Source organism: Myxocyprinus asiaticus, chromosome 23 (assembly GCF_019703515.2).
Source record: "Myxocyprinus asiaticus isolate MX2 ecotype Aquarium Trade chromosome 23, UBuf_Myxa_2, whole genome shotgun sequence".
Lineage (NCBI taxonomy): Eukaryota > Metazoa > Chordata > Actinopteri > Cypriniformes > Catostomidae > Myxocyprinus > Myxocyprinus asiaticus.
Genome location: NC_059366.1, coordinates 29371526 through 29387820, shown reverse-complemented (window position 1 = coordinate 29387820; position 16295 = coordinate 29371526). Strand labels below are relative to the sequence as shown.

At 37.1% G+C, this 16295-nt stretch overlaps 1 protein-coding gene across 1 annotated transcript in view; it reads right to left on the bottom strand.

Annotated features, from left to right (window-relative positions):
- LOC127413784 (netrin receptor UNC5B-b-like) overlaps nt 1-16295 on the bottom strand; it is a 96255-nt gene that overhangs the window by 12955 nt on the left and 67005 nt on the right. The window contains exons 2-8 of the mRNA XM_051651209.1: nt 9151-9375; nt 7404-7547; nt 6481-6584; nt 5952-6132; nt 5246-5413; nt 2401-2565; nt 1470-1502 (exon numbers count right to left, since the gene is read on the bottom strand). Of these exons, the coding sequence (XP_051507169.1) occupies nt 1470-1502; nt 2401-2565; nt 5246-5413; nt 5952-6132; nt 6481-6584; nt 7404-7547; nt 9151-9375 (1020 nt within the window). The remainder of the gene's footprint in view (nt 1-1469; nt 1503-2400; nt 2566-5245; nt 5414-5951; nt 6133-6480; nt 6585-7403; nt 7548-9150; nt 9376-16295) is intronic.

Here is a 16295-nt window from a genome sequence, read left to right as displayed (position 1 = left end):
TCTCTCAAGTCCCACATGTCACATTGATCTTGGAATATTAGCATCACTTCAACTGTAAGCTACCCTATTGATTGCTCTGGGCCAGTTAGATGCACAGTCATTAACTTCAATGTCTTTAAAAAGCACTCTATTTCTGAACCAAGACTGCATATGTATTATACATCATCTTCCAGGAATGCGTATCCACATTTTCCTGTGTGTGTGTGTGTGTGTGTGTGTGTGTGTTTTAAAAAATACATCTGTGATGCAGAAGGAATCAACATGTAAAACAACAAATATATTTATAAAATATTAGTAATTATATGGGTTTAAGATATACAAATGACACTTACAAAAGTGCCAACTATCAAATGTATTTGATAACCAATCCTGTCTGTCCAAAAGTGATAAATGGTAATCATAAATAGTGACAGACACATAAATTAGCCAGGAAGATTAATAAGACAATATTGGACCATTCTTATATTATCAGCATCAGTCAATAATGTAACCATGTTCTCGGCTGATTAATTCTCTATTAGATCATTTCAAGGCATGTTTTCACTTCATTTAATTTGATTCTGATTTATCATGCTGGTCAAGTCAGTGTGTTCCTGTATGTACTGTATCCACAGATAAAAAGGAACAGACATGACAGTCCAACAGTACACACACACTCATACACACATACTGTATATATAAACACAAATACAGCATTGATCAGACTTGTATTGCTTATTGCAGAGTAACATTTCCAATCACTTTGCCTCTGCTTTCCCAGACACACTCACATAAATAGGCACGCAGACATAAAGAGGATGAAAAGTGGATGGAACAGTGTAAAAAAATAAAAATAAATTATATATATATATATATATATATATATATATATATATATATATATATATATATATATATATATATACACACATACATACACACTACCGGACAAAAGTTTTGAAACACTTGACTGAAATGTTTCTCATGATCTTAAAAATCTTTTGATCTGAAGGCGTATGCTTAAATGTTTGAAATTAGTTTTGTAGACAAAAATATAATTGTGCCACCATAATAATTTATTTAATTATAAAACTGAAATGTAATTAAAAAAAATAAAAAAAAATAAAAAAGTTTTTGAAATTGATGACTTGGACCAAATAATAAAGAAAAGCAGCCAATAAGTGCCCAACATAGATGGGAACTCCTTCAGTACTGTTTAAAAAGCATCCCAGGGTGATGTACATGAGTACATGTCTGCAAATTCTAGGCAAAGGGTTACTACTTTGAAGATGCTAAAATATAACAGTTTTGATTTATTTTGGATTTTGTTTAGTCACAGCATATTCCCATAGTTCCATTTATGTTATTCCATAGTTTTGATGACTTTACTATTATTCTAAAATGTGAAGAAAAAAAAATTATAATAAAGAATGAGTGTTTCAAAACTGTTGACCGGTAGTGTATATATATTATTAAACAGAGAAACTTACGATGGCTTGTATGTCCAATAGTAACCTTTTTATCTGTTAGAAAGAAGGCAAAAACAAAGAAAAATAAATAAGAATGAACATGGGGATGGATGAGCAAGTTATGAGCGTAGATCAGAAATGACTGCAAACAAAAGTGGAACAAATAATCAATAAATGCTAATACAAGACTCTCGGCAATAGAAATATAAAAGCATAAACACTGAAATGATAGGTTTACAGAGGGCAGAGCAAAAGTAAATGTCTTAACAGTGCTCTCAGGGGATGGCATGCAGTAGAGAAATTATTTGTGAGGGTATATGAGTGTGTGTGTGTGTGCTGTATTATTAATGCTGGAATCTGGGATGTGCTCCAACTTTCAGCCTAGACAGACCACACTAAAACTTTCAGTCTGCACTGTGTGTTCTGCGTGTGTGAGAGCGAGAGTGTGCTATTGATGTTCTCCGGAGTTAATTCGATGCTGTTAGCTGTGGTTTTCCCAAATCAGCCCTGGGATGAGCACCCAGTGTCAAGATGAATCTGGGTCACCCTCGCAAGGCTGATGTACTTGAGTGTTTCTCCACTTGCTTACGTTAAGTACATTTTGTCTGGCCGCTAAACCTCTGCGTTTACTCTCCTGTCCATCTGTGCTCAATGAAGTGCTAACTCATTTCCCTTTGTGAGGACGTGAGAACCAGCTTCATATCCAGTATGTGGCTATGTTCACACAGTCATTGTTTGGGATTGACAACTGTATTTATTGTATTTATAACAGATCAGATTCTCAAATTGTCACGTTCATACAACAGCTTACAAGAGCGGCTTGAATACTGCAAGACTGAACTTAATAATCTAAAGCAGGACTGGCAATCGTATGTTGCAGAATGCAGACTATTGTATAATTACTATTAATTGGTGTATTGGCCTTCTGTGTAATGAAAGTCATGTGACTTACTGCGGTCACACAGTCCCTCTGTGCAGTTCTTGCTCTCCATCATGCTACCGCTGCAGTGGCGTCCTCCGTTACGTGGCGGGGGCGCCTGACACTCACGGCTGCGCCAGTGTGTACACTCTGTCCCACAAGCTGACCACTTGGCCCACTCTGTCCAACCTCCGTCCACTGACAGAAAACATTGAACAGAATGAGCGATTAGAAGTGAAGGGGACATAATCAACATGGTTGACTTCAGAGTGTCTGTTGTGGAACACTGCACATTTTTTGTTGTCATGTCTGTTTGGTAATAACATGAGTGTTTGGATGGATGTGACTTATGAATCACCTTGTGGATCAAGTGTGAATCTGTTAGTGGCTGTTGGTTAGTGGTTGTATGAGTCAGAGTTATTGTTGTTAAAGAAAATGAAAACTAAATTAAAATATTTTAAATGATAAAAAATTAACTGAAACTAATCTAAAATAAATTTTTATGACTCCAAAATGAACTAAAACAAATCAAATTTTGTTCTTGATACATGGTATATTATACAATTTGCAAAAACCTTTACAACCCCACTTCAAGTTAAACATATTTAAATATAAGTAAATGTATTAACCTTAAAATATGTATTTTTATTGTATAATGTGTATTCTATATTGTGTGTATTGTATACTGTACATTGTATATTATTATTTGTATATTGTGTTGTAATTATGTGTATATTAGATATGTAAATTATGTTGTGTAAATCTGATGTTTATTGTAAATTGGTATATGTCTCATCACTGTCATGACTGCTATGTTGCTCGGAACTGCACCCAAGACTTTCACCCACTATTGCACTTGTGTATATGGTTGTGTGACAATAAAAGTGATTTGATTTGAAAAAAAAAAAAAAAAAAAAAAAACAGTAAACTAAGAAAACTTAATATACTGAAAAACTAAAACTTAACTGAACCTAGAAATAACACACTAAAACGAACTAAAACTAACAGTCATAGCGCTCTATTTTCATATTAGTGCTTATTATAAGTGCAATTTTTGTGGCCCCTCAACACGCAAGTGGGCATGAGTCGGAGTATTTGCAGAATCTGTGGGTGTATGCACACAAACTGTGGGTGTATTGTATTTTAATGAAATGGTGCAAAGTGCAATTTGATATTTTCCTGAGAAATGGGTCATTGCGCTAAGACATCTGAGAACCACATCTATTCTCGCCGCAAAGTCTAAACTCAGTTCTTGCTAAACTCTAAACTCAGTATAACAAGATGCAGACAGCACAATAACCAAAGAAGAACCTCCGAATTAAACTGCACTTAGCCAAACCCATTTATGCTTTGTACGCACTTTGTTACTAACCCATTAAACGCTAAGACTTAATGCATACTTGCAAGAAAATACCAAAACTTCATGGTCATGCTCACTGACTTTGCACATATGACGTATAGCATAGCACTGATGTAGCAGTCTTAAACTAAGCGTGATTTTTTTTCTCAAACCACTTGAGCGCAAACCACACCCAGCAGTCATGACTAAACCCTCAGGAACATTTTCATTGGTCATCTCAATCACGCAGTTACCTGTGAATAGTTGGGACTTCAGAAAGATCGGGAACGGATCCGACGCCGACAAACGGTAAGATATGCCAGTAGTTTTTAACAACATTTTGCTGTCAGAATTACTTGCTGGTTTTTGAAGAATTCAATGTGAGTTTTCTTTCTTTCTTTCTTTCTTTCTTTCTTTCTTTATTTCATCCCCATTTCTCCCCAATTTGGCATGCCCAATTTCCACTACTTACTAGCTCCTTGTGGTTGTGCAGTTACTCACCTCAATCCGGGTGGCAGAGGACAAGTCTCAGTTGCCTCCGCTTCTGAGATAGTCAATCTGCACATCTTATCACGTGGCTCGCTGTGCATGACAATGCGGAGACTCACAGCATGTAGAGGCTCATAATATTCTCTGTGATCCATGCACAACTTACCACACGTTGAGAGCGAGAACCACTAATTGCGACCACGAGGAGGTTACCCCATGTGACTCTTCCCTCCCTAGCAACCGGGCCAATTTGGTTGCTTAGGAGACCTGGCTGGAGTCACTCAGCACGCCCTGGATTCAAACTCACAACTCCAGGGGTAGTCAGCATCAATACTTGCTGAGCTACCCAGGCCCCATTTGCAAGGCTTTATTAAAGAATGAAAAAATGAGTTTAAGAATTGAAAAGAATGCTTTTTTTTTTTTTGGATAAACATTTTTATTGTGCAGAGGCACAAATTGTCAGAATCTGTGACAATGAATTGCTCATGCAAAGCTTGAAATAGACAAATATTTTAATGTTGTGTGTGCATTTAATTATTAATACTAAGTGGTTCAAAATGTTATAATTAGTAGACAAGCTAATGCAGACGATATATGAATTCAAGGTTGGGACTGCATTTTATGAAATCATATTGTTTGCAAGTGTTTATTAATGAATGAAGAACAATTTAAATAATTGAAAAATAATTTTTTTATAAACCTATTTGCTGTGTTGGCAGAGTTTTTTCCACACATAAGTGTACGTTTCCCAGTATTAAACCACTCTTTTCTTGGGTTTAGTCATGACTGCGGAGCATGGTTTGCACTTAAGTGGTTTGGGAAACAAAATCATGAGTGAAAACTTACCAAAATTATATTGAACGGGCAAGTTGAAAAAAATAAAATAATTATAAAAACAATATGTAATATTCAAAACTATAATAACCCTTGTATGAGTGTGGTTTAGTTAATGTAGGCAATTTATGTCATTTTAGGCAAGTAATGTTATGTTATGTCATGTTGTGTCCTGTTATGTAGATATGTCAAGTTGTGACAGGTGTCATTCTTCACCTGGACAGAGTGTGGTGCAGGTGACTCTCTGGAATGGTGGGCCCTCACAGAAGGCTCCTCCATTGAGTGGTGCTGGGTTGGTGCAACTGCGTGTCCGTCGCTGCCAGCCCCGCCCACACTGAGCATTACACTCTGACCACTCTGTCCAGGATGACCAGCCTCCACTCACTGAAAAAGAAGTCAAACACTCATATACATACAGAACACACATCATGAGACATACACAGACACATCATTCTAGATCCACTCAGACTTGAGCTAGACATGCAGTTTGCTCTGAGGGTATTGGTATGTTAGCAACAGTTATTGGACTGTGAACAAAACAACCGGCAATGCAAAAGGAAAACTCTCAGAGCCATACAACAGCACAAGTCATATAGTTAGTCAACCTGTTCTCAGCTCCATGGCATCAAATACTGCCACTTAGGCATAAGCCCTGTTTGTAACTATGTAGAGGCCCCTTGGGGTCTGTATAGACCCCAATGCTTTCAACAACAAACCTTTGGCATCAATGTAATGAAGCGCAGGGGTCTTGCGCTTTCATTTCTAATGTTGAATAGTGCACATAATGTACAAGATGTAATATATTATATCATGCATATTGATAAACATTGCAGGTTATTCTAGTTATACTTTGAGACATGACACATTCATTCAGTTATTCAGTTATTCAGATTCCTGACATTCTAACTGGTCAAGTGATTACCATAGACGATGAGTGTTGCAGTGCTGCTCCGTCGCTTAGCGACCACATTGCGAGCCACACAGGTGTAGTTAGCCGTGTCAGAGAGTCTAGCTTGCTTGATGATTAGGTCATGGTCGATGGTAATTAGAAAGTTAGAATCCAGCGCAGGGTCAATGAGCTCTTCATTCTTCAGCCAGTCCACCTGTCGCAATATGGGAAATCTGTCCATTCAGTGTGTTTGACAGAATGATGTGTATCTGGATTAAAACTGCACTTAAAGTGAGCAGTACCATTTGAATGGAAAATTAAAGAGCACTAGACATGCTCTGGATACAGCAGAGGTGTTTTTTGAATGAAATTGGATGGTGTTCAGTTTCCTATGCGGCTGAATGTTTTGCCAAAGCCTACTAGTTTAAAGTAACATTGTCCCCACTGTAAATAACAAGAAAATGTTTTTATTTTTTGTCTGTGTGCTCAAAACAAACTGAAGAAAAACCCAGCTGGATACTGAGTCAATAATATAAAGGAGGAGAGGAAGGAGAGATGGCACCTCAGCAGGTGGGATGCCCTCTGGTGGACGACACTGAAGCAACACTTCCTGCTCCAGACGCACCTCCCTGCCAAGTGGCTCCTGCTCAAAATTCTTCCTTAGGTCTGAAATGAAAGAAATTATTATTATTATATTTTTTTTTACCCATACAAACAACAGAAATATATATTTGAAGTGTTTCCATTATTTTTAATTATTAGCAATTTTCTGAGCTAATTTTGAAAGAAACGAGTAATACACTCTTATTGGTAGCTAAAATAATCAAGAAATTAGCCAAAATATTAATAAACAAAAATGCATGGGGTGGGAATGCGTAGAAATCTGCGGAGTTCTGCACTCAGATATTGTGTCTGTGTCTGCTCATATGTGTTATAGATTAAATACTGCACAAAAAAACATCTTCTTAATTTGTATTATTGTCTTAATTAACATAAATGAACACATAAATAAATAAAAACAATGTAATGAAAACTGCCAAAGGGGTGAGAAAAATAAACTTAATTCAAAGGGAATACAAATAAATTGTTCTGAACCCACTGGTTAATATTTCTTTCTTTTATTCTTTTTTTTTTTCTTTCTTGTTTTAAGCATAAACTTAAATACATCTTGTCAGATTTATCTGAAATATTATGTTATTGTTATTTGTTATAATTATGTTATAATATATTATATTATGTAATTTTGCTTCTCAAGTATATGTATCAAAGGACAAAAAGACAAAGACAAAAATACTGATTAAGAAAAAAAATTTTTTTTCAATGAATATGAGTACCTTATTCCTTCACAAGCAAAAATTGAAAACAACAACCATAGTGTTTTGTAGCCATAACAGGTTTCTACCAAGACACTGTCTTCTAAATGCAGAGTGTGTGCCTAAAACGGTATTTCACACCGACATCATTAGCTGCTGAACACAAACTCACAGGCAATGCGGACATATGCCCGCCGGCTCTTTGTGGTGCCTGCTGAGCTCCAGGCAACACACTGGCACCAATAATCCTCCAGCCCAAACAACTCCTCTACCTGTGTCCGGGAAACAGAGATATCTACTTCTCTCATGACCAGACCTGAGAAAGATCAAAAGAAATGAAAGAGACTGAAATGAGGAGGGAATATAAGATAAAAAATGAAATGCTACAGACATAATTTTTAATTCATCCATCTGAATAAATCAGAATATATGAATCAGCATATTTAAATTTTTCAGAGAAGACCGAGGAAACAGTGGCCCCTGCTTGCTTTGCTAATTTTCTGATTCAGTTCCCTTCGCAGATCTTTTGGCTATAGTAGTGTTCACAGCTGTTCAACAACGTATATGATGTGACCTCAAGAAGTATTTGGACACTTAAGTGACACTTAAAAATGTATGAAACTCATTGTATTACATAACAAAATATCACATCAAGCAGCATCTGCTAAAATATAGAGACCTTTTCTGAAACTAGAACTTTTCTCAGAACTAGTTTCATTTCTCTAGTGATTTTTGCAATTACTTTCAACCAACTGGTCCCAAAGTGATTTGTAGTGGATATATGATCTCAGTCCCTTCTTCTTGTTCACACAGGTGTCCTAGCAGCAGGGTCAGAAATTAAGGGGTACTTGTGGCAAAAATGCCCCCAAAAGTGACAAAAATGCCCCAGAAATTCAAAATGTTGGGGGCAAAACATCAACATCACAACATTTGTTTAACATCAAATCATATTTTATGTGGTAATTTGCATAGCTAGGCTTAGAATAGAATATTAAGAGTTATATGAGATGTTATAAATATTTTTATTTATTTATTTTTAACATCTCATATAACTCTTAATATTCGATTCTAAGCCTAGATATGCACATTATCACATACATTATGATTTGATGTTGATTTAATTTAATGGGTAGGAGGTAGTAGCCTATATATTGAGAATATATAAATCTAAATATTCAGATTGAGAACATATGTATGAATGAAATTAAATGATTAAATTGTTGATCAAAGTTGACCAAACAAGTACCTGTATTTGAATAAAGGAATGACAATACATTTTTTGTTATGTTTAAAAAAAAAAACCTCATAAATATAAAAAATGCCCCCCAAAAATTTTATCCAGGGAACAATTATTGCCCCAGAAATGTTAATTTCTGACACTGCCTAGCAGAGTAACCACAGGTGCCGTTCATCACATTAACTATGAACATATTCATCAAAGGTTGACAACCAGAAAGTCTCAAAATCATTTTGTCTCAATTTTTTAATCGTCTCTGAAACCTAACAAATTTCTTATTTTGAAATGTTTTAAAAGTGTGCTTGTGCTCTCTCTCTTTGAAATAAAGGCATATAAAAAGAAATTCATCCATTTTTAAGTGTAGCTTAAGTGTCTGAATACTTTTTGGGACCACTATATGTGTGTACCAAGCCAAAAAGACGAGTTTAGACAAGAATACATTTCCAAGCTGGTCCAGGCTGGATTATATTGGTTGGTTAACCAGTATAGCCATGCCAAAATGCTGGCAAACAACTAGTCTTTCTCATGGAGATGCTTAACCAAAATAATCTTGCTTAAATCGATTAACAGGCCTGGTAGGGACATCAGCACACCAGCATCCATAACACAACATAATGTATGGTGGTGACCATCCACGCTGGTCTTTTTCAGCAGGGTAGTGTTACCTGTTAGCAGGCTTTACCTGTGATCGGGTCCAGACTCTCCTTGGTGACGTGGTCATTCTGGTTCACCCATTCTCCATTGCATTTAAAGTATATCTGCGTAGCAGGAGTAGCTTTGCAGGAGAGTTTGACAGGTCTGTTTTTCACAATGAAGGCGTCCTCTGGCTCGCTCTGGAACTCTGGTAACGGTTCGGCGGGAGCAGATGGAAACGCATCCGGGAGAACCTCGCTGTAATCACTGCCATCTACAGGCACAGAAAGAGAGTAGTAAGAAGATGTGTACAGTTAGGCCTGTAGCGATTTTTAAATAACCGTCTGATTGCGGTTATTTGATCTAACTGCGATTATTGGGCATTCTAATTCCAATTACATTTTAATGCCCAAATAAGGGGATTTTAGAGTGAATATACTGTATAAATGCCATGAGCGGTGCGTTTGTGTGTCATTCAGTTGAACTCCGAGTCCAAGCGTCACTGAGCCACACCGCAGACGTCAACCAGCTCCTGTCCAGAAGAGCGTGTGAGGCTTGCGCCAAACTCAAGTGAAAATATAAACGAACAAGTATAAACTGTGATAGTGAATGCAAAGTGCTCCGGTTTCACATTAAACGAACATGCAATGACAATGTTCCTGGTCATAGCAGGTTCATATACGCAGTGTTAATGACACGCAGTGACACAGAGGAGACGCACACTTACTCCATTTCTGTGGAGTGATAAAATGATAAAACGCAATCTCAAAGGTTTTGCCTCATGAGAAATAAGGGCTCCTGGGTAGAATCAAAGAGCATTAAAATAGTGTGTTAAAGTGAAGATATTAGGACGGAAATATTTTACTGTTGCATAATATAAGAAATTTTTAATATAGAATTAAAATGCAAGATTGATTAATCAATGATGAACTCTACTCAAAATACCAATTGACTTCATAGTCTTTTTACAAATCAGATCAATATGATATTTCCATGTTAATTTATCATCTACTATCACTCCTAAGAATTTAATAAGGAGTCTATGAATAATTTGTCTTTATCTTTTAAGTACTTTTTATTTTTATTACAAAATATCATATAATTAGATTTTTTTATATTAAGAGAAAGTTTGTTCATCTGAAACCATTTGGAGATAAATGATAGCTCCTCATTTACTTCTCGAAATAGTGTAATATATTTTTCATGTGAAGCAACAAGACGTGTCATCAGCAAATAAAAGTAGTACATTATTGCAGACCCTAGGTAGGTTATTCATATAAATCAAAAACAATAGAGGTCCAAGGATGGATCCCTGAGGATCCCTAAAGCAAAGTAGCTTAGCTCTATTTGAGTTATGCTTATTAATAGATACATACTGTTCTCTATCCTTTATATAATCAACCAGCCATTTAAGAGCACCATCATGAAAGCCATATATTTGTAGTTTTTTAATAAGAATGTTGTGATCGACAGTCGGCCTTTGACAAGTCTAAAAATATGCCGAGACAGATTTTTTGTTGTCTAAGGCAATGGAGATTTGATGAACAAGCTGCAAAAGAGCCATTTCAGTCAAAAACAAAATCTGAAATTCATACTGGTGGCAATACATTATGTTGCTCTCATCCATATGTTTTTTTATTCTTGAATATAGTAGTTTTTCAAGAACTTTAGAAAAGCATGGTAAAATAGATATAGGACGATAGTTAGTAAATATGCTGGTATCACCTGATTTAAACAGCGGCATGACTTTAGCTACTTTAAGGACACTTGATATAATACCTGTTTTAAGAGATAAAGTACAAATATAAGTCAGGGGCTCAACGATAAAGAGAACTACTTTCTTTACAAGGCTTGATCTTATTTCATCATGCCCTGCAGAAGAGTCTTTCATTTCCAGTATAGTGTCATGCACTTGTTTTAAGGTAGGAGTGTCAAACATGCTTAAGCAAGGATACTGCTCCTTGATGTTCACGAAAAGGGATTCAGCTATATTTTCAATATTCTTAGCCAAAGAAGGACTAATATTTACAAAAAAAATTATTAAAACCATTTGTTATATCAGCAGAACAAGTACAATTGCTCATACCATGGGATAACTGAAATGGAATAGGTGTGGAGGCCTTTTTTCATATTCAGCAAATCATTAATTAGGTTCCACGTAGGTTTTATATTATTGCGGGATTGTTCAAATTTATCTGAGAAGTAGTTCGTTTTTTTTTTTTTTTTTTGCAATTCGCAGTAATTTTATTAAATAATTCTTATAAAATTTAAGGTGCAATATGTAACAATTTTCAAGTAATATTTGCCCTTTTTTTTGCCAATGTGTGAACGGATTGTAACGCAACTTAAAAAATGAGCCCTTCCTGGACTTCCTAGGTTGCTTATTAAAGCCTGTAGACTGATTTTCATGCGAAGGGAGCGGGTCACTTTTGCCGGGAAAATCCAAAGGATGTGACGTTTATGCACGCTCCCGAGAGCCTTGCCTGAGACAATAATAGCTTCTCTTCCGCTATTCAACAGCGACAACAAACTGCAACACTGTGTAATATTATCTTAGAGATGCAATCCAGCAAACGTCCAGCTCCCAGCACAACACAAACTCCGAGTAAGCCAAAAAAATAAAACAAAAAACATTTATCTACTGAATCCCATCTGGCTAAGCAGGAACATGATTGTGGTCGAGTGAAAACTAGAGGGAACATCAGCAGAGCATTTGATTCCTGGAGGGACCTTCGTTCGGTTTTGGGGATCAAAACTGTCCCTGAATTGGCGTTCTTCTTATTGGACAGATAAGCTTACATAACTGCAAAGCATGTGAAATATAGTGCCATAAGGATTGATCTGTGTAATTTTAGCTAAACTACAATAACACATGAAATGAATGCTAGACAATGTTCAAGATAATGCAAAAAGACCCATTCATTAGTGTAAAGTAACTTGGTTATACAGAAAATGTATACATTCTATTATTATAAAACAATAGCGCATCGATATATATCAAAATGACAGTTGTGATGGAATCACATCAATACTGAACTGTGTCAACATATTTATAATGTACAGTCTATTTTATAAACAGCTACTGTCTTCATCCACCAAATTTAGCTAACAGCTATTGATAAAGCTGGCTAGCTAGCTAACGCCGGCATAGGCTATCATATAAATGCAGTCAATGTATCATGCAAAGAAAAGTGATTACTTCAAATTACAGTCTCGCATAGTCAGACCTATATCCACACTTTGTTTTAGCCCTGTTCCAGCACTGGAGAGTCAAATATAATATACAGTCTCAAAGTTTGTAGTAAAACAATCATAACTGTGTAATTTTAATTGTGCTACCTCATCTGTCCGCATGATGCCAGTGAATCACGTTGTCTCTTTGTACGATACGTCATTGTTTTGGTCGATGCTCGCTCACTCGCATCCCTATGGATTGTGTGCACAAGGGCAAGCACAAGCAACAGGTAGCTGGCTGCAGTTCACTTAACGGCCACAGGTGTCATTAATAACAAGGTTTTCTGAATCTTACATACTGCACTTTTAATATTAAATATGATCTAAATACAATATATATATATATATATATATATATATATATATATATATATATATATATATATATATATATATATATATTTTTTTTTTTTATTTTTTTATAAATTATAAATTGACCAAAACTAAAGTTGATCAAAAGGAGAGACATATGAGTATTTAGAAATATTTTTTTATACTTAAAACATTATTTTTCATGTCATTCATAAGTTTTTAAAGCCTTAAAAGGAAATCATATATCCCTATTTTATTATTTGATTTATATATTTCATGTTAAATATGTAAAAATGACTTGTTAAGGTGTATGCAAAAAAAAAGCACACCTTAAGAAATATGACAATTTATGTCAATTATTCGTGAAAGCCCTTAAAGAGACAATTTATCGTCATAGCCTTAAAACAGACAATTAATTGCCATAATCGCAATTATTTGTTTAACAATGAATCGTCAGCCAAATTTCATAGTCGTGACAGCATTATGTACAGTTTATGTGAGTGTGTATTCACAGAAGTATCTATCTGTCACTGCAAATGTGTTTTGCCTTGGGGATAATGGCAAGACTATCTGAGTGTGTGCTATTAGTGTGTGTGAGAGTAAGCCATGGTCTCTGACATTTCAAGTGTGCTCCAGTGATACAGCATTTGCTTCTCTCATGCTCAGCAAAGCATCCCTGGGGAGTCCAAACAGAACCAAGATGAAGGCAGGGGAGCCTGACCTTCCATTGAAACACCCAGTGATCACACATTATCCCCTGACATTTTCCCAGTGACAGATTCCTAGCAGCACCTCAGCACAGAGCTCATCCAGGGGCCTGTGTGCTTCTCGACTCCACACCCAGGCCCTGTCGGCACCAACAGGACAATTCTGTTAACCTTTCAGCATTAAAAGCTAAAATCTACACAGGCTATTGAGTACAGAATGAACATTAGGTCTGAAGACACGGGCGTCCTGGGGCAAAATGTGAAAGCTGTTTGTTTGCACTTTCACTGATTTGCAGCACTTTTTTTTTTAGAGCTGATCTATTTATTTCTTTAGTTCATTAGCAGTGAAATGCTCTGAAACATGGTTAAAATGGGAAAGGAGGAGGTGGGAACCTGCTGAACAATCAAAGTAATATTTTAATAGGAACTAAAAAAGGCACAAAAACATAAACGTACACATGGCAGCTGCATGTGTGTCTCTCTCTTCCGAACAGCCACATTCTGCTGCACTTATCCCTCTCCTCGGCTGATTAGCCTGATTGGGGGCCGGGCGTGCGTAGTCGTGGCCTGGCCCCACCCTCCTCCTCGTCACATGCTCATTTTATGACTAACTTTAAATACAGGGGGTGATAATGTGTTACAGCTTTTATTTAGATACGAAATGCCCTTGAATATTTCCGGTTCCACAGACAATTAAATAGTTACTTTAATTTTACTTGTAATTACTCTGTTGGGCTTTTTACCAAATTGTATTGATAGATACAGTGTATAGGGAGATAAAGGAAGGTATGGAGAGAGGAAAGGGGGGACATGACCTGGGCCGAACTCAATCTCGGGTCTTCCATGAGCACCAAAGCTCAATATATCAGAACATTCACAATGACCACAAGGCTACTGTTCCATCACTGATTTTGTTTTAAATTCTTCCCTAGCCTGCAAAATTAAAATGATTGGAAAGTCAATGTCAACCATCAAAATTAATTGTCGAGTTGCTCTCTCATTTTCAGGTGTAATCATAAATTACAACAGAGGCAATTAAAAACAAAAATAAGCCAGCAACAAAGATGACACCTCTCTTTGGCCAAGACAGAGGAGAGTCCAGCCACTAAACTGCAAATGCTCTCGTGGATGAAAGCTCTGTGTGAGTTTAATTATCCCACACATGCACAACCGTCATCACCTGTCATTGTATGATTTGACTAAAACATTTCCATTGGTGTAGCCTACTTTGATGTAGTGCAGGAATATAATGTAGTTCTCTGTTATATCAAGTTGTTGCACCAATGAAAAAGGGTTGGAATTCAATAAGTGGTGAAAAGATAATGCAAAAAGAGAAAGGGGAAGACAGAAATGGAGAGAGCGTGAGAGAGTGGGTGGGGAGGAAACATCATAAGTGCTCTGAACGCTGACATGCAGGTCAACTGTCTTCCTGCGACTCAGTGTTTGATGGAACGTGTGTGTGAGATGTACAGAGGTCTGGACTTGTCCGCAGACTGCAGAGGTGAGAGGGGTGAAGGAAGAGCAAGCTGAAAATTGGATTTGGGATGGTGTTTTCACATACAAATTTGAGAGGAACACTTGAAGGTTCAGTTCGGAATAGAAAGGGCAAGAATTAAGGGAGAAAAAGAGAGAGAGAGAGAGAGAGAGAGAGAGAGGCCAAACAAACTGGGCTTCACCAAAGATCACAATACACTGTAGCATCATCACAAACATTTCAAAATCATTACACTTATATGATATCAGTCAAGATGGCGCCGCGGATGGCAGCCTCAGTGTGGAGCTCTCCAACATGCTGAACATTTGGCAGCACATACCAGACAACCTTTTCCCGGTTTTGGACTATTCTGACGTTTTGTTGGACATTTTAGTTGGAGGCGCAGCTGTGTTGTTTAAGCGCGCTATGAGACACAGGCAAGGGACCGAGTGGCGTGCTGGTCAAGCTCCGACAGCGCGACTTTCGAACAGTGCTGCCGAATATTCATCTAGCGAATCTCAGCTCTCTTCTTAACAAAATGGACGAACTACATCTCCTCAACCGTACAGACAAGGACATTTCAAACACTGCTGCCTTGTGCTTCACAGTAAACTGGATGAGTGAAGCCATTCCGGACAGTGCGTTACATCTGCCGGGCTTTCAGCTGTTCAGAGCAGATCGCATTGTGGAGTTAACAGGGAAAACGAGATGCGGTGAAACATGCTTTTACATCAGTGAAAGCTGGTGTACAGATGTAACAACGTTAAAGAAGATGTGCTGTCCTAATTTGGACCTAAAACATTGGACCATTGCTACACAATAATAACACAACAATAAAGGACGCATATCACTAGAGCAGCTTTGGGACTCTCTGATCACCGTCTGGTTCATCTTCTTCCAACCTACAGGCAGAAACTAAAATCAGCTAAACCTATAGTAAAGACTTGGACCAATGAAGCAGAGTGGGAACTACACGCCTGCTTTGACTGCACTGATTGGAGTGTATTTGTGGCTGCAGACACCAATCTGGATGAGCTCACAGATAATGTTACATCATATATCAGTTTATGCGAGGATATGTGCATTCCTGCTAGGACCTATTTAACATACAACAATGACAAACCATGGTTTACATCAAAACTCAGGCAGCTTCGTCAAGCCAAAGAGGATGCTTAGAGAAGTGGGTATAAAATCTTGTACAATCAGGCCAGGAACACACTGTATAAGGAAATCAGAGTGGCTAAAAGAAGCTACTCTGATAAGCTGAAAAACAAGTTTTCAGCTAATGACCCTGCATCAGTGTGGAGAGGCCTAAAAGACTTTACTAACTGCAAGACACCATCCCCCAACACTGTAGGGAACCAAAAACTGGCTGATGACTTGAATGTGTTTTACTGTAGATTTGAAAGGCCCAGTCTCACACCCCACAGTCATTGGTATTCATCCAAGATGACCTACACTTCACAC